At 32.1% G+C, this 20,232-nt stretch overlaps 1 protein-coding gene across 1 annotated transcript in view; it reads right to left on the bottom strand.

Annotated features, from left to right (window-relative positions):
• Positions 1-754: 754 nt before the first annotated feature.
• Positions 755-20,232, bottom strand: part of LOC134263292 (uncharacterized) — a 63,900-nt gene continuing 44,422 nt past the window's right edge. The window contains exons 35-47 of the mRNA XM_062745622.1: positions 18,475-18,597; positions 9,019-9,279; positions 8,904-8,927; positions 8,522-8,628; positions 8,077-8,141; positions 7,783-7,967; positions 7,400-7,505; positions 7,261-7,283; positions 7,021-7,138; positions 4,179-4,324; positions 1,303-1,364; positions 1,135-1,176; positions 755-910 (exon numbers count right to left, since the gene is read on the bottom strand). Of these exons, the coding sequence (XP_062601606.1) occupies positions 902-910; positions 1,135-1,176; positions 1,303-1,364; positions 4,179-4,324; positions 7,021-7,138; positions 7,261-7,283; positions 7,400-7,505; positions 7,783-7,967; positions 8,077-8,141; positions 8,522-8,628; positions 8,904-8,927; positions 9,019-9,279; positions 18,475-18,597 (1,271 nt within the window). The 3' untranslated portion in view covers positions 755-901. The remainder of the gene's footprint in view (positions 911-1,134; positions 1,177-1,302; positions 1,365-4,178; positions 4,325-7,020; positions 7,139-7,260; positions 7,284-7,399; positions 7,506-7,782; positions 7,968-8,076; positions 8,142-8,521; positions 8,629-8,903; positions 8,928-9,018; positions 9,280-18,474; positions 18,598-20,232) is intronic.

Below are 20,232 nucleotides of genomic sequence, written 5' to 3'. Positions count from 1 at the left end.
ATATAAGAATTAATTATATAAGAAATAAATTACAAAATTTTAACAGTATTTGGTATTTTAACTAAATTTATTAAAAAATAGCAAAATTCTTTGTTATAATCAAAGGAAGTTCAATACTATGAAACACAAACATATGAAAAGATACTAGTATTTGATTATACACTGTTTCACATCTGTGTTATTCAAATAAATTTCAAGTATGATAAAAATAGGAAAATCATTTCAAACCACTAGTCCATTGATTATAGAAGTATATATAAAATCTATTTAAGCATATATTTTCAGCAAAATATTCAAATTAAAACAAGTCATCATTCAAAGCAAGCAATTCTACCTTATTATCAATTAAATGCCGTTTGGTTTGACAATTATTTCAAGAAATTTTAAGTCATTTCTTCCACCGAATATATCTGTTTATTAAGGACAGATGATAAAAACAAAAAATGGATGCCTGAATTAGTATATATTTTTTGGCTTAATTTCATTGCAAATAACAAATTTCTAGAATATAAAGAAATTGTAAACCTTCTCTGATGTTCATAAGTCTGTCCTTCTGAACCCATCCTTATCAACCTATACAATTTTTTTCGCTTCAAATCCCATTTTTTTGTGAAATTTTAGATAAAAAATAAAAAACTACGCGGTGAAACTTATTCATTTTAAACATTTAAACATGACCCAAGTTGTTTTATTCAAATTTTTTTTACATAAGTTTGTTTGTATCATCTGTCCTTAAGACAGCGAAAAAAACTTGATTGTTTGATATAATATTTGGTTAAGTAAATTTCAATCAGATAAAAATCATTATACACAACAAAACGAAAATTAGATTCAAAGTAAGATTTTCCCCGTCTTTTCCAGTTGACATCAAACTCTCCGATACTCATCGTTATCCGGTAAATCAGTATTGCTGCAACGAAATGTATATTAAACGGAAAAAAAGTATACGTTTTAAACGAGAGTGAAAAAAAAAATTAAGTGCATTTTTTTATACACATAAGTGCCATTTGAAGATCAGAATTATTTTCTTTTTTTTTTTAAATCAACTCCAATCGTTATATATCTTTTATTTTGTTATTTTACTTGGTAAACTTTATTTTGTTTTGTTTCGCTTATGTTAAAAAAACAACTTACGTTTGTAGCACTGTACTTTACGTTAGGTCGCCTGATATGAAACTATGACAAAATAAAAGTCAACTTAAATGGATACACAAGTCCTTACATATTTATCTACAAGCAAAGAAAATATTCCTTCGCTGAATACGAAAATAGAAAACAAAACTTAGACAATAAATTTCTTACTTGCTCGTCAGGTTGGAGTTTCACATAGATGGAATCCAAAGTGTAATTCGGATTACTGCAACCTGTATTTTAAAATGAAAACATTTCAAACCAACAGAAAAGAAAATTCAAACCCATGTCGATAATAACCCAGTAGTTATGACAAATCCGACCTAAAGCCAATGCCCTTAGCCTATGACAATTTCAATTTCTTGGTCTGCAACCTCCTTATTCACGTTGTTTCCTGTGTACATGGAGTGATAAAAAGTTCGCTAACTAATTGAATATCTTACATAAAACAATATTTTAAAAAAATAAGGTTTCAGTGGATTTTATTGTATAATGTAGTCCTATCTGACTTAAGAAGGAACAGGACCTTTCGGTGAAAAATTTCTGTCAGTGAATTTTTTTCGTATTTTTAATATTACTAATTAAATATGTACTTAACATTTTAAAACGGTCCTGTCATGGGATTTCTTGACTTATTTAAAAGATATCGCCCAGCAAATACCGCCCTGTTTAGAGTTTGTATGGAGTTTAGATACTTCATGTTTACGGGCCCATAACGGAGTCCATAATGCGAATTTTTACGCACAAACGATACATATGATAGATAACACTATGTATTCAAATATTTCAGAATATTCATAGTGTTTAAATTATCTGAAAGCAATTGTTTTAATTATATATAGTATTTGGGTGGGATAATTTCTGCATTTTTCAAGGCAGCTTCAACGACAAAAACCTCATTTGGAAAACATTCTGTCAATAAATATTTCTAAATTTACGATTGAATGTCAGTCCTTATAGTAATTATTTACTGCATAAATATCACAGGGTGAAGCTTACCTCAATATTGCACAGGACATCGTTCAATTAGACGTAAGCATGATAAAAACGCTTCACATTCGTATTTTGCGAGTGCGGGAAATCAATTGTGACGTCACACGAAAACATAAACATTCAAAATTATCTAAATAGAGAGAATCTCTGCCACTAAACACGAAAAAATACTAATTTAAAAAAATCTGCTTCAGAAATTTATCACGAAACATTGACTGTGACCTGTTTATTATGAAATAAAACTGATCTAGACAGGTGTATGTACTTGAACTCGCTGCACTGAGAATTCAAACACTACCTCTATGACGTCACTGACGTCAGACTGCAGGGTAAAGAGAAACAAATGTGTGGATTGGGCAACTTCACAATATCTAAATGATGGCAAGATCTTTAAAAATTTTATTAATAATAATTTCTAAAATTAAATGTTTAAAAAACAATTTTAGAATTTAGATTAAAATTACACAAGAACTGTTGATTTTAACAACATTTAACATGTATATCATCACCGATTATTACGTAATATGTCTTTATAATCATGTGACATGTGTCCTGTCTCCCCATGTAAATCTGCCATCGTTCTGTCCATGCGAAAATCACGTCATCCAGCCTAGTTTCACTCGGCAACAGAATAAACATTATTTTTAATGATCTCCCTTACGTCACTAAAACAATTAGTCAAACTAATGATTATACTCCGTGAAACTCTTTTGTCTTCATACACCTTAAACAAATTATTATATGAAACTTCAAAGAAATTTCAAAGTTAAACATTAAACTTTACAGCCATTCGTTGCTCAGTAGAGCAGAGATGAGTAGTGTCAATCATTTTTTGGTCACAAGTCACCTACATATTGATGTCATTTTCACAATGTGATAATTTTTTACAATCATGAAGAGAAAATTACGTATTTTGTGCTATTTTTAGAACATGTGTATCACTATAAGTGTATCAGATATTTATCTGATCTGAATTGTGATCTTAAGCTTGTACATATAAAGATTTGATCACCCCTAGTATCTTATTTTACACTGACATTTTATTCTTTAAAGCTATAGTACACACCTTCATGATCACCGTTTAAACAGACATAATTTAAACCTAGTCGAAATTACGGATTTGGTTTGTTGAAAAAAATCCTTAATCTCCGATTTTTTATGTTTGGCACAAAAGATTTAAATTCTAACAAGACTGGATTTAACCGAATGAAAATAACTTCAGACTCTATTGATCTACCTTTTCATCGTACACCAATTAAAAAAACAACAATATTAGTTTTTATGCTAAACTCACGTGAAAAATTAATTTTTATTCCCTGCTATACAGATCAAGGAAACCAATTTTGCTAGTGACTAAGAAGATTTCCAGTAATGAAACCTTTAACAGTTCAACTCTCACGAGTAGCAAATCAGAAATTAAAATTGTTACTGATCAAATCGCCTTCGTTTATGAACAAGGAAATGTATGGAGATAATGTACTGTATTCAAGCTCAAAGGTCCATCAAACAATACAAAATTGGAGCCGAGCAAACATGGACCTACAAAACACCAGGTCTGGGATTAGGTGCCATTGAGGAGTGTGCATTCCATGCCAAACGGTCACACCCCTTGTCCTCTTTGTCATGATCGAGAAATAACGGAAAAATCTGTAGACATTTCAGTGTGTAAATGATGGTCCAACGATTTATATGGAAAACGTTAGTCAGCATTTGACTTAATAATAAATTGTATTTGTTGATAAAGCTATTTGTCGACCATAAAACTTATAAAATGATGACTTTAAACGACGAGACTGCTGATATCTTTGCTTCAACAACTTGTTTGTCAGTAATATACGTCTTTATAGAAACTTCCCTTGCGTATCGAATCAACTGAGAGATATAAATTTCGTATTCACGTGATAAAGGTACATGTACACTGATGCATAAGTTAGAGAAGTTGAACAACACTATATATCAATTTAATTCTGCAAACATCGTTAGATATTGTAATTCTTTCTTAAAAGACAAAGAAAATACACTTTCAATTCTTCATTAATGCACTTTCTACTCACCCTCAGTGGTGTCCCTAGAAAAATCAAGTTCTTGGTATTCGTTTTGATACTTGCTTCTGGAATTAATTGAATCATAGTCCCTGGAAGGTTTGATATGTTCATCATTCCCTTTTAAGACATCCATCCGGTTTGATCTGTAGGCATCACTTTATTAAACAAACAGTAGACCACTTAAGAATAGATTTAATTTAAACAATATTTTATCATAAACATAAAATTGGACAGCAGGCACAACCTATAAAAGTCCTCTCCATATAATGTAAGAACTTAATACTTAATGAAAAAAAAATGTGTTAAATTAAACAAGATAAAGAGCATTGTCATAAAATTTCTATTTAAAAATCTTGATTATAAATGAAAAGTTTCAACCGGCAACTCTATAGTTTTGTAGCTCACGTTTTATTTCGCACTACCAAATCGAATTATACATGAGGTAGCTATTAGGCATCCCGAATTCCTGAACATCAAGAATAGTGAAATAACTGGGAAATCTATCAAATTGTTACAATTTCGTCGTGAAAAAAAATGCGCCGGTGTACTGAACAAAGAATATTCGTTAATTCATTTCTTGAATTTCTAATGAAAAACGTTAACATTTTGAATAAAATGCAGTCTTTACAAGCACCTGAAAGTAAAGAAATATTGAATATTAAACATGGTGGTCGCATAAAAAAAATGTTAATATTTTTCAATATTGACTCACTTTGAAATATTTGAATTGTATGTTTCCAAGTGTTTTGCATTAATTCACACAAATCGAAAAAAAACCTCCCATGTGGTTATAAAACTACACCGTCACCACGAAGGTGTTTATCTGTCTTTTCCAAAGTTTTAAGTGATTTCTTGAGTCGTCAAAACGACTGGCTACCTATAAACTTCTGTTCGTCAAGATATTAACAAAATGGTTTTGCATTTTAAACTAGGTCTTTGATGAGACTGTAGCTCTACTGGTCTGTACGTATAACAAAGGAAATGTAGCACTTGGAGTTTTAACTTTGCAACAGACAACAATAAATAGAATTATGTATTTTAGTGTAATCTACTTTTGTGTCAAGTTATATTAACTTCAGACAAAAACTGTTGGAGGAGTAGTGTTTTTAAGGAATTTCACAGAAATTTCTATTTTGCGTACCCATAGCAACACCGTTCATCCAAATCCAAAATCGATGCATTAAATTATGTATCTTAATGTAGTCTACTAGTGTGCAAAGTTATATTGAAATCAGACAAAAACTGTTGGAGGAGTAGTGTTTTGAAGGATTTTCACAGAAATTTCTATTTTTAGTAACCATGGTAACACCGTTCATCGAAATCAAAAACCGATGCACTAAATTATGTATCTTAGTGTAGTCTACTAGTATGCCAAGTTATATTAAAATCAGACAAACACTGTCGGAGGAGTAGTGTTTTAAAGGAAGTTCACAGAAATTTCTATTTTTAGTACACATGTAACAATGGCAACACCGTTCATTGAAATCAAAATCCGATGCACTAAATAATGTATATTAGTGTAGTCTTCTTGTGTGCCAAGTTATATTGAAATCAGAAGACCAAAACCGTAGGAGGTGTAGCGTTTTAAAGAAATTTTATAGAAATTTCCATTTTTAGTGACACAGTGACATTTTGCAAAATTTGACACGATTTCTTTATCTCTTTACTTGTTTTAAAATATTTTGTTTAAACATATATTATAAAAGAAGTGGAAAACAATAAGATCTTTCATTCGATATAAAAAATGGGGTTAGCCCTTCAAATTATGGGCTTAGAGGGGCCAAGAGTCTTTCATCTTTAACTCTTTAATAATCAATATTTTGTCATACATTACTGAAGCAAAGATGTTCATCATAAAAATTTGCAACAATATATTATAACAATTAGATCATATGTAACGTAATTAGGGGGTCACAATGGGCAAGAATGCTAAATTTTTTACGCTTTATATCTTGAAAAGGGGGAATACTTTGATTAGCAATATTAAACAAAAGATGGTCAGATAAATGTTCTAAACAATATGCATACTTTAAATTTTTGTAAAACGGCTCCATTACGGACTTATTTGGGTGACCCCTAAATATTTCCATTCAGCATATCTCCACAACGAAAAGTAATCGAAATCAAAAACCGATGGACTAATTTATGTATCTTAGTGAAGTCTACTTGTGTGCCAAGTTATATTGAAATCAGACCAAAACCGTAGAAGGAGTATCATTTGAAAAATTGTTTAAAGACAGACAGAAAGACAGACGGACGGACGACGGATGCATTACTATCGCATAAGCTCTTCTGGTCTGACCAGTAGAGCTAAAGATGGACTTAAGTTGTAGAACACATATTTGTGAAAAGTCTTTCTCATTAATTTCATGAATACCTATTAATCATGCTTAGTTATGAAAGAAAAATAATGATATTGAAATTCAACATCAATATAAGTAGTTTCACAGTGAAATATATGGAGATAACATTACGCAAATGAACTATGTTATTTGACTTAGGACTGAAGTCTTTAATTACAGTCATTACTACCGACCGATGATTGTTTGTATTGTTGAAAATTCGTTTTATTTTCATTGCTTTATTTAGCGTTTGTGTCATCTCAAAAGCGTTTGAGAGTACGCCCTATATTTTTACACGTAACTTTAATTTGGCGAATATGGGGTTGACTTCCTGCCTTGAACAGGCTGATATAAGCCAGCAATTGCTCTTTGAGTGATAAGCCCGGCTAAAAATAGGTCTGCTTGCAATAGAGGGGGGGGGGTAATACCCATGGGAATTCAAATAGATAGTAGGAGGACCTGGTCTTCAAGCAACATTCAGATATAAATATTGTTGAATTATCACTTACTTTTGAATTTCCTTCTTCTCAGTCTTCTTTTGATATCGGACACAAATAAATGTCAGAACGATGACCGTAATGAATAAAGGTATGCTTACTCCTAGGATGACAATGTATGTTGAAATGCCTAAAGAAGAAAAGTTTTTTTTAAATATTTTGCAAATTATATGATATTAACATACCAAACACTCAAGTATATTACTGAAAATCATTTTTTAGTACATGTACAATTTGTCCTTTTCCATTTACCTGACAAATCAGACTTTTCTTTTCTGAAAATACAAAAAAACATCAAACAATATATGTGAATTTTTCTCATAATAAATATTAATGCAGAACAATGAACTAATCGCTAATCAAAATTTATTAAAGAGTTTATTCTACTTACATACAAGTTGCTTCACCAGCTAGATCGTCGCATCTTTCTCCAGAGTTACAGGCATTAAGAATGTTCAACAAAACACACGGCGATGTCGCAATTAAAGTTGTTATAGCTATAAAGTAACAATATTTTTTCTATAAAGGGGAAAATTTTATCTATAATTACCAATGTATTATACAAGTTTCACAATTAAATGGAGGATACAGATCAATTCAATAATTAGGTGGTGATTTTATTCTTAACATCCTGATACTTAGAATAACATTTTTTCATTCATTCTAGAAAAAGTTCATCAATGAAAAACATACAAAAATGGTAGTATGTTTTCTTAAAAGAAAGTCATGAAACTTCATCACATCAGGTTTTTTTTAGATATAAGATTCACTTACTGGCCTTCGAAGTCCCATTTTCGTGCTTTATTGTTATTTCTTTAATGCCTGTTTCTTGTCCCAAGATATTCATCTTTCGGTTGCCAGTTAACAGATTAATCATGGTGTTACTCACGCCTTTTTCTAGATCATTTGTTTCAGTTACGACCCCAATAACTTCATGATCCACAATGAGACTCCCAAAGCTATAATTTATAAAATCAGGGGAGAAATTACATCAAAATGAATGAAATTCATTGAAACAGTACTATATAAAGATATACCGGAATGAACATTACTTTAGCATCATCTTACCGAATTGAAAGTACAACTACTGCAGTAAATCCATGAATCTTTTCTTTTCTGTAGAATTCCTCCAGCTATTTTGTTCATGGCAAAAATCAAAGCAATAGACAACTCACAATTAATATATACACCTAAGAATATAATTGATACAAACTTTAAGAAAAAAAATCTCTAAATTTTAAGTCATGTGTATTGCAGGAAAATGAATAACTATAACCGGATAGTCAAATAATGACAAAAAATGGGATTTGAAGTGAAAAAATTCAAAGATTTATAAGAATGATTACAGAAAGGTGAGAAAATCATAGAAAGTTAACATTTAAAAATATTTTTTTAAATACTGGTATACTATTCTAATCATTTGAAATCAAAATAATCGAAATCCAATAAAATTGAAGTTCCATTCCTCTACCGATTGTATCCTTGTTTTTTATTAGTAATATGTTAATTATACCGATGTTTGAATCTTATTAAGCCAGTCCTGGCTATTTTTCAAGAAGTCTTCTCTAGTCTTATTGATGTCAAATTTGACTTCAGCTTTCACTTTTACTTCCGTTTTATCTAAAAACAGAAACCATATTTGAAGATATTTCAGAAACACTAGACTGAAATAAGATATTGTTCTACCTTTCAGATGTGAACCATATTGTGACTTTTGATATTTTTATAAGAAACAAGCAAGTTTATTATTTTTGGGTTCATTGGATACTTAAAATCTAGTTACATACTAAAGCCACGAAAGCGATATTATTCAAGGCTAGATATTTACATGTAAAGTAAACGTATCAAATGTTGCTTAAATGACGAGGGAAGTGTAATTTAATTATAATTCTTACTTATCTTTTGTGGTCTTTTTGGTTCTGCAAACGAGAAAGAAAACTAACTTATACCCGAATTTGAGAACATTAATATTCCAGTAAACTTCTAATCTGATAATAATGGAATACCTACGGATACAATCAGAAAGATTTTGTCCACCAAAACGACATTCACAGTGAAAAGAACCCGGAGTATTCACGCAGGTTTGATAAAGTTCTGTACTGCAGATCTGATTTTTTCCCTGACACTCATCCACATCCTCTGAACAGTCTGACCCGGTCCACCCCTTTTTACATCGACATTTCCCGTCGATAGCATCACATTCATCAGTTTTGTTTGGAACACACGAACATTTGTCGAAACATTGAACCCCAAAGGTAAAATTTTGACAGCCTTGGGAGAAGCAATTGTACAATTTTATTAGGTTGAACAAAAGACAAAATTACATGAACAAGAATTTAAAATATGAATCAGTGATAAATTATTGCCTTTTTAACCTGTTGACCTTTTAGTTTATCATTTCAGAAAAGAGTTGGTATGACTAATTTTACAGATTAATAACTAACACAGTAAAATAATTATTGCAGAAGAATTTGGTAATTTTGCAACGGTATAAATAACAAGTAAAACTTTTATTTTTCGAGAAATTTAGCCGTCGTTAGCCACAGACTTCATTAGTAAACCTCCATATGCCCATGATCAGACCGTATTATTCTTGAGCATACCATGTCATTTTTTAAAAGTTTTTCATTAGCATTTTTTTGACTTTGGCAAAAATATATACCCCGAATCTTCGATTATGGGAGCATACTTAAAGGTCAAAGGTCGAATTTGGTTATACCGGAAGAAAGGTCTTGTCACAAGAAATAAACATATGAAATATGAAATCCATGACCCCACCCACTTAAAAGAGGTAAAGCCACGAACCATCATATTTGGCCCTATGTTTTTCACAAAAATAATGTGTCATTTTAAAAAGTTGCTTTTGATTTAACAGGACATAATTACAGTATTTAGACACTTTTAAATCAAAGCAAACACTAGCTAGCTATTTATCTCATTATTCACAACTTCTTAACAGTCCTTTGATAAAATTTCCCCAAATTCTTAGGATTTAGCGGTCCAGATTTTTCCAGATTGTCTGCGTTTATCAAACAGTACTTTATTTCTTACATGCTGTAAAATTTAACTATTTTCGGTACTGAAGAAAAACTCTCATTGAATATCGTGCAATTTAAAAATAACTTCTTTATTAAAATCTGGTGTGTAATGTCACTTCTGTACTCTTTTTCCCCCTCTCCGATGTATATCACCAAATCCAACACAATTTTATTGCATCTCCGTGCGCCGACTACGCCTTTGACGACGTCATTTTCATCAAACTCAATTTCAACGATACTATAAAAATCATGACACCAATCGTCTGTTTCTAAGGATATTTAAATGAAATTTTCAAATAATATCAAGATTTTCATGCTGGTTTCAGTGATGTAAATTTGAGTTCAATGTATTATACAGTACTAAAGAAATAAAAGCAAATGTAATAGTTATATGCGTAAATCATTCCGAATTTTGTCCGTGCGCCGACAGGCCTTATCGGCCTTCAGATAAATCGGCCTAACATTATTAATATGAAAGATATGTATTTAAAAATTCACAATTTTAAAGAACATTGACTATATTATGTCTGCAAAATTTGGTAAGTATTGGTTGCATGATTAAAAATTTTAAACATTGTCTACGACTTTTTGGGACAACCCTCGTAGATATACATGTGTATATATAACGTCAAAAGTTATGACGTTGTACATGTAGATTTCACTTGAAAACAATACCACTTTCAAACGATTATAAAAAGAAAACTGGAAAAGATATCATTAATAATAAATTGTGTTATAACCCACAAAGTCTGAACTATCACAGAATAAAATTTCATTTATCTTGGTGACAGGGCATATTTTGGCACTTCTTGGATTTAGCTCTTTATGACAAAGGTGTTTCTGCGGACAAACAGAAAATTAACGAAAATAAAAACAGATAGACAGACAGATGGACAGTCTAGGTTAAAACTACTGTACGTGTACATAAATTGGCGTATTTTTGAATAAGAGTCTCACACTTCTGCGCCGTAAATTGTTTTATATATGATTTCTTAGAAGTATTCATGAATATCCGTACCTAAAAAGCTACAATATAAATCTTTAAGTACACATACAGTATATATCCCCGAATCTTCGATCACAGGGACAATAATAAAGTTTTATTTCATTAATTTTCATTTTCCTTGATTCGTTTTTTTTTCTATTTCATTAAGATAAACTTGCAAAGCAAATGGGGAACTTATCGGTAAACTTCTAAGTCGAGAAGACATCGAATCTGCATGGTACTTCAACGGTTCCATCTATGCACAAATCGAGGGAAGCGAAAAAAGAACGAAATTTGACATAACAGATGATCTAGACGACAAGATAAAGAAAATTAGTAAGTGATTTTTTCGGGAAAAAATGTTCCGCCATTGTTTACTTTGTTAATAACAGTCACACCATAAACTTCCGGTTTGAGTCCTGCAAGTTTGGATGATCCACGGCTGACTTTAGTGTCAATTTAAAGTCTATTTTTCATATTTTACGTGTTTTTTTTTTTCTTTTTTTTTTCTATTCATTTATTTTTTCTCTTTTCTTTCATTTGTTTACTCTTTCATTCCTCTATTATGTTTTTCAGTGAGATTGTTTGTGTGAAAGGCCAGTATGAATGTATTGAACTTAGCATTATTTTTACACCGATATGGGTTCGATAAAAATAGCAACAGTCAATTGTCAAGGGTTAAATACACAATCAAAGAGAAAAGATGTACTAAACTTTTATAAAACAAAAAATTATTCTATAGTTTGTTTTCAGGATACCCATTTTACAACTGACTTAGAATCATGTGTAGAGACTCAGTGGGGCTATAAATGTGTGTTTAATTCATATTTGTCAAACTCTAGAGGGGTAGCTATTTTTTTCAATAATAATTTTGAATTAAAGCTCCACAGGGAGAAAAAAGATAATGAGGGTAATATTTTAGCACTTGACATAAGTGTTGATGATAACAGAATTACTATTATTAATATCTATGGCCCAAATTACGATAGCCCTGAATTTTATGAAAAAGTTAGGGACTATTTTTTAGAATTTGATAATGATTATTTTATCCTGTGTGGAGATTTTAATCTGGCATTGAATCCCATCATAGACACATTTAATTATGCAAATGTAAATAACCCCAAAGCCAGAGATAAACTTATTGAAATAATGAATGATTTGAATTTAGTTGACTATTATAGAATACTTAACCCAGATAAAAAAGTTTATACATGGAGAAGAAAAAATCCAATTAAGCAGGGTCGTCTTGACTACATCCTTATATCAGAAAACCTATCAAATATTGTTGAACATTTTGATATAAAACCTGGGTATAGATCTGATCATTCTTCAGTTACAATTGAGTTAAAGTTTAATTTATTTGAACGAGGACGTGGAATATGGAAATTTAACAATAATCTTTTACATGATAAAGAGTATGTTGAAAAGGTGAAACAAAAAATTCAATTAGTTAAAAACCAGTATTTTCAGGACCTAAATGGAGTAGAAGTAGAGACTTCAGTTGATGACTCTGTATTTTTTGACATACTACTAATGGAAATCAGGGGGTTAACTATATCATATTCAACTTTCAAAAAAAGAGAAAAAGATAAATTAGAAAAATCATTAATTGAGGAAATAGAGGATTTGGAAAATAAAAGTACAATTCCTGATTTCTCTGTACTGGAAGAAAAAAAATCTACTCTTGAAAATTTAAGAAAAGAAAAACTAAAAGGTAATATGATCAGATCTAGAGCCAAGTGGGTGGAAGAAGGGGAAAAGCCAACAAAATATTTCTGTCATCTTGAGTCTAGAAATTTTCTGAACAAAACAATAAAAAAGGTAGAAACTCTAGACAAAGGTATTATATATAAACAATCTGATATTCTAAACGAAGTAAAAAATTATTATGAAACTTTATATAAAAACGCAGATTCTGAATTGATAGACGTAGATCTCTCTAATGCCATTCAATACCACAATGTTCCAAAATTAGACATAGAAACAACATTAATCCTAGATAAAGATATAGAAGAAGAGGAGGTTTTCCTGGTACTGAAAAATATGAATAATAATAAATCACCCGGAAGTGATGGATTCACAACTGAATTCTTTAAGTTTTTCTGGAATGATCTTAAAATGTTTATCTTAAAAGCAATAAATCAAATATTTCTTCAGACACAGCTTCCAATATCCCAGAGACTCGGTATAATATCTTGTTTGCCAAAAGGAGACAAGCCAAGACATCTCTTAAAACACTGGAGACCAATAACTCTGTTAAACGTATTCTATAAGTTAATATCTGGTTGTATTAGTTATAGAATAAAATTTACACTCGATCTTCTAATTTCAGAAACACAAACAGGATTTATGAAAGGGAGATATATTGGGGAAAACACACGATTTATTTATGATCTTATGTCTTATACTGAAATAAATAATATACCGGGATTGTTGGTTCTCATCGACTTTGAGAAGGCCTTTGATTCCATTTCATGGTCTTTTGTTTACAAGGTTTTACACTTTTTTGGTTTTGGTAAAAATATAATTAAATGGATTAAAATTTTAAACACAAATTTTGAAGCTTCTATACTCCAAAGCGGTTTTCTTTCTAAGCAATTTCCAGTCCAGCGTGGATGTCGCCAGGGAGACCCTGTTTCTCCATACATTTTTCTTCTCTGTGCAGAAATTTTAGCCATTCTTATTAAACAAAATCATGATATAAAGGGTATTGTTGTAAATGATAAGGAACACAAATTATCTCAATTTGCTGATGATACTTCTCTTGCCCTTGATGGTTCTGCAGGTTCTTTGTATGCTGCTCTTGATACATTAGAATTATATGCAAAATTTTCAGGTTTGAAAATAAACAGTACAAAAACTAAAATTATTTGGATAGGCTCAAAAAAAATTTCTGCTGAGGTTTTCCACCATTCAAGATGGAAGCTAGATTGGGGGGCAACAACTTTCTCCTTGCTAGGAATAAATTTCTCTGTCGACCTAGAAAAGATTGTTGATATAAATTTCAAAGTCCAATTGCCAAAAATCACTTCAATGATTCAGCAATGGAAAAGACGTATTCTAACTCCCATTGGACGGGTAACAGTTGTAAAAACATTAATTGTACCAAAATTGAATCATCTATTTATCTCATTACCAAATCCAAATGAAGAAATCTTAGACAATTTAACACAGCAGTTGTTTAGATTTGTATGGGGGTCAAAAAGTGATAAAATAAAACGTGTTGTTGCTACGCAACACCAGACATTGGGAGGCCTTAACATGGTACATCTTAAAAATTTTATACTTTCTCTAAAATGTTCATGGATTCAAAGAATTATTAAAGGAAATCATTCATGGTTGAGTATTTTTGAAATAGTTTATGGGCAAGATGTTGTGGAAAAGATTTTGAATTTGGGTGATGATTTTGTGTTGAAAATGTTGAAATGTACAAAAAACAAATTTTGGAAAGATGTCTTAGAGTCTTGGTTATCTGTCATCACTGATAATTGTTTTGACAAGGCAAATCTTACACAGTCTGAAATTTTATCAACCCCAGTTTGGCTAAACTCTTGTATCAAAGTGAATAAAAAGAGTATTTTTTATAAAGAATGGTATAAAAATGGTGTAAAAATTATTGATGATTTTTTGGATGTCAACGGGTCATTTTTATCTAGAGAGAATTTTGTGAAAAAATATAGCATTCATCATGTATGTTTTATGCAGTATAACAGCATTATAAGTGCTATTTCAAAGTTTTTAAAAGATTCAAAATTTTCTAGGGTAGGTTTCTCAAAGCCACAGCGCCCATTTTTGCCATTGTTATACAAAAGATTAATATTGATTGATAAATGTTCAAAAGATATTTATAAAAATATTAACACAAAGAATGTAAAGCCAACTGGTTTTTCAAAATGGAATTCAGAAATGCTTCTAAAAGGATTTCAAGAAATGGAATTGAGAGATGTTTTTAATGTGTGCTTTAAGGTGTCTTCAAATTCAGCTGTCCAGTGGCTACAATTTAGAATATTGCATAGAATACTACCTGTAAATTATTACCTTAAAAAAATTAAAATAAAAGAAAATGATACTTGTACATTCTGTAACAATGAATGTGAAACCATATTGCACAGTCTATTCTTGTGTAAAGATGTAATGCATATTTGGAATGATCTTAGTCTACATATTTACAATTACACATCAAAACGTGTAGGTTTTAATATTCAGAATGTAATCTTTGGAGAGTTACCTTTGTCAAATTCAAACTATGTCATAAATTTTGTAATTTTATATGCTAAACAGTACTTTTTTTATTGCTTAAAAAATGCAAAGAAGCCTAATTTAAATGGGCTGATTGCCCATTTAAAAATGTATTATAAGGTTGAAAAGTACATATCTGTTAAAAATCTAACTGCAGAAAATTTTGAGTCTACATGGTCACATTGGAAAACTATGTTGGAAATGTAAATCCTCTGAAAAAAACAACATATTTCGATCAAATGTAGCATACTTTTTTTATCTCCTGTTTTATCCATATAAAGTGTGTAAAAATTTGCTAAAATTGATGTATTGTTGATATAAGTATGAGTGAAGTGCGAAAGTGGGTAGGTGTGAAAAAATTTCTGTGCAAATTTTGATAAATGTATCTGATGTTTGTGTTGAAAGCATGGAAATAAAGCATTAAAAAAAAAAAAAGATAAACTTGAAAATGTTTTGTATCGCAAAAATAAGATCACCAATAATTTAGTTCGCTTGTTTTGCCTCAAACCAAACGAAAATTGAATATTTTCACATCATACAATTTCCATCAATCTAAAAAAAAAAGAGCGATTACATATAAAATATTAATTCTGTACGTGTATTCCATCTTCCAAGGAAGACACTTAGACAGTAATTAATGCCCTGTCACACTAGATGTGTCCACGAAGAGTTATTATGGCGTTGTAAAATATGTAATATCGCCGTGGAATCGCAAAAAATTGCACCAATTTCAGTAAAATTTTCACGTTGTGAAGATTACATTCGTCCCTACGTCGACCGATGCATTTCTATGCCGTTTTCATGGCGTGCTACTGCGTTCCCACGGAGCCCTGACTGGCGGTGACTGTACTTTCGCGGATTTTTCAAGGCATGTTAGGATTTCTCACCTCGCGATCATGGCGTTTTCACCGCCCTGGCTACGTTCACAATCGGTTCACAATCTGTTCACAATGTGTTCTTCACCCATGGGTATATTCTGAAGGTATGTAATATTTGTTCAGAGATTACTTGATGAAAAGACTTCTATTTGTGTCAAGAAATTTTTTTGAATTAAGAATGACCTATTTCAATATTTTAGTAGTGAATTATTGATAGGTCTTTTTTTATTTAACCTCTTCTTTTTCCATTTTTTTTTTCAATTAAGATGTTTTATCCCTTCTTTGAATTCAATATGAATGTTAAAAATAAACACGCTGAAAAATTGTCATAAAATTTAAGTATTTCCTCTGAAACTCTGCTGAAACAACAGAACATGTTCTGGTTTAAATTTTACATCTTCCCAATTCTACTCCCATGCTCCTGGTCAAGAGTGCAACTATTATGCCACTCCTTTGTTTTGTGAGGTGGATAACTCTCTAACAACGCCGTGAAAGCGCAATATGATCGCCGATGGAGCGCATGATCGCAGTGACACTCCTTGCTGTCGCTATGTAATCGCAGTCGAAAAAAATCTCAAGACGATGAATTGTGTGGACCTCAGAAAATATACAAGCGAGGATGTCATTGGCTCATGTCAGGCTAAACATAAATACGCTAAAATAGATGAGGTTCCAACACCTTCCCTTTCGCCAAAACCGGACCAGCCATCCTGACATACATATTCTAGCAATATACAAAGATGGCACCTTTTATAGAACGAAATAATAAAAAGAACATCTCATTTATTGTATAAGTATATCCATATGTCTCATTATAAGCGCCTTAAAAGCGCTATAGAAGAGCAGAAATATCTCCAAGGATTTCCCAAGGTCTCCGTGGAAGCGCAGTCTACTATTACTGCATTAATGCTGCGATCACGTGTGTCTTTACGACGCTCGTATGGAGCTCCCACTGCGTTATTGGAGATCTCAGCGCACTGCTATGGCGATCATACTACGTTTATACTTTTATCAGACCGCGATCACACAGCGCATACTTGTGCATGCCAAGAGTGCACGACGTCCCCTGGTGTTCTAGGAGACCCTAGTGGAGATCTCGCGGCGTTGTAGGAGACACAGGGGCCTGTAACATACTGTATTTGATTTTACGTAATCACTATATGTATACAAAAAGAGAAAGGGAAACAACGTCAGCCCGAATTTACACAGGGTCGATCTCGGAAATGACTCGTGTTTTCAATAAAATACCTTGCAGTTAGTGAAATAACGTCTGGGATCATTCAGTAATAATCACTCTTTAATAAAAATACCATCGCGGTCATTTAAGAATCGTGTAAGTCGTGTTTTGCAGATCCAATATCCTGTCATGCAAGTGATGTAGTCTAAGTCGTCCACTAAATTCGCTAAACATTGCATCCAATATTTAACGCGAGATGTGATTGGTCAATGGTGCTTTTCTAGAACAGATCTGACCAATCACGCTCCGCCTTTTACCAATCATAAGTTTTTCCAAAATGTCGTCTGTTCTGGGCTCGAGCCTCTCTGTGAACGAAAAAAGCTACTGTATTTATTCAAATCGGAGATGTTGTACCTTTTAATTGCAATTAACAAAAGAAAAAGATGATTTTCGTGAACGCTGGATCTTTACTTTGTGTTTTCCATCTCCGGAAAGACTTCAAAACTGGAGAAAATGTGCGAATTTTGCCTCGTTTTAGTGGACGACTTAAAGTACATCGACTCGCACAACGGGATATCGAGTTAGTATTACCCAACTTAAACGCTATAAGAAGTAACGAGGTTTCTGTTTTATTAAAGAATATTTATTGTAGTATTCTAGTTATAGTTTAATTGGCTACATTCTTTTTTCTGTGAAATACGAAATATTTCCGAGATCGACCCTGTGTAAATTCGGGCTGACGTTGTTTCCCTTTCCTTTTTTGTATATATATATATAGTGATTACGTAAAATCAAAAACAGTATGTTACCGGCCCCTGTGGTAGGAGACTCTAGATCTACTGTGCTCATCTCTGCATTTTGCAATTTTTAAGGATGCTGTGTGATCGCCGCGAGGACGCTGCACTGGTGTGAAAGGGTATAAGATTACAATATTCTACCTGTTCTTCTACATGAAGAACGAAACGAAATTTTAAAACCATGTTATGGCCATTGGAAAAAAGTTTACTGTACATGACATGATCAATGAGTATCAATACCTTTTTTTAGATTTTACCCGTTTGATTTTGTGAACTTGATAAACTGTTATCGATATTCATGATAATGACGAATTTCTTTCGGATTCACTCTCTCATGTTTTATATATAATACCTGTGCAGACATATCCATTGCCCTCAAATCCCCGCAAACAGCTACACTTAAAACTTCCGTCTGTGTCAGTACAAATGGCGTTCATTGAGCAGTTGTGATTTCCTTCCATACATTCATCAATATCTGAAAGATATGATATACATGTACTTCTTTATTTTGCGAATTAAAATTGTAAAATTGACTGTGCTCCTTGTCTTTATCGGGCAAAAGAAAAATCCGTAAAAATTTCAGTGTGTAAATACTGGCCCAAAGTCCTATGAAAAATGTCCGTCAGCATTAAAGAGAATGATAAAGATTGTGTTTGACATTTTAACTGTCATAGAACTTGCGAATGAAGACTTCAGACGAAAATGTTGGTATCCTTGTTTCATCAAGCAGAAATAAGATCAGTATCAAAAGGTTTAAATCTATAAGTGGTCTCAACCTACCCTTAAAGGGAAGGAGAATAATTTTTTTAACAAACGTGAATACTTGATTCTTCACTTAGTAGGAATCTTTGCTTATTTCTTTGACTAACTGCGGCTTTTTTTACCCTTAAAGTTTGAACTTCCATTGTGACCCACACCGATCCCGGTCATGATTTGAACAAATCTAAATCTACACTACTCGACAATTCTTCCAAATAAATATGACTTATCTAGCTTTTCTGTGTTTGTGAAGAACATTTCAAAGACTTGTCCTATATATTCATTTATAAAACTTTGCTCGTCCATTGTAGCCCAATCTTACCCCCAGGGTCGCCCGCGTGACGCAGTTGTTAGAGCGTCTGCTCTACAGTCAGGAAGTAAGGAGTTGATCCTTACGGCGCGGGCTCGAATCCTACTGTTAGACGTGGAGACCGGTCCTAGCCTCGGGTGAGACTGTATAAACCAAAGTCCCTTAAAATGCTAACAGAAAAAAAAAAGACTTCTCACTGCTCAATGACCGTAAGTGCCGAGTATACGACAAAATTTTCATCTCTAAACCAGCAAGAGGTGGCGTCTCCGTATGAGTAAAAATTCACAAAGGACGTGAAATAACATACAATCAATCAATTTTCTCCCCAGGGGTCATGATTTCAACATATTTGATCTACATGCAATACGTAAGGATGCTTCAATCAATCATAACTTTGCTGACCTAGAGAAAGATTTTCAAAGATTTTTTTCATATATATCTCTATGTGAAACTTGATTGTCCCTAGTGGCCCCGCTCTACACCGTTGTTCTTAAGAAGACCTTTACAGATGTTTCTCTATAGTCCTATGTAAAACTTAGCTCATCAACTTGTGGCCCTGCGCAAGCCCTTCCCCCGGGGTCATGAGTTGAATTAAAATAAATCTACATTTCTTGAGGATGCTTCCATAAATTTATGACTGCTCATGACTTTGCTGTTCTTTAGTAGATTTTTTAAAAAGATTTTTCCTATATATTTCTATGTACAACTTTGCTCATCCATTGTGGTCTCGCCATTCCCCCGGGGGTCATAATTTGAACAAACTTGAATCTACACCACCTTAGGTGTGTAAGCCAATGACGACTCTTTTGTCGATTTCAAAAGTTTATTAAAAAATCCAATTTACAGCTTTTCCGTGATCGTATAGTTTTAGAAGTATTCGTTTCTGAAATATGATCAGAAAAGACCAATACACTTTTTATATAATTGTCCAAAGGATCCGTCCAAAATACAAAGAGCTGAAGACTGAACTCCCAATAAATAAATAAACAAAAGTCCAAAAGAATGATTCCCAAAAATAGAATAAGAGAGAGTTAGTAATTT

Source organism: Saccostrea cucullata, unplaced genomic scaffold (genome assembly GCF_032062105.1).
Source record: "Saccostrea cucullata isolate Sc308-1 unplaced genomic scaffold, CSIRO_AGI_Scuc_v1 ctg867, whole genome shotgun sequence".
Classification (NCBI taxonomy): domain Eukaryota; kingdom Metazoa; phylum Mollusca; class Bivalvia; order Ostreida; family Ostreidae; genus Saccostrea; species Saccostrea cuccullata.
This window is presented reverse-complemented; position numbering and strand designations above follow the sequence as displayed.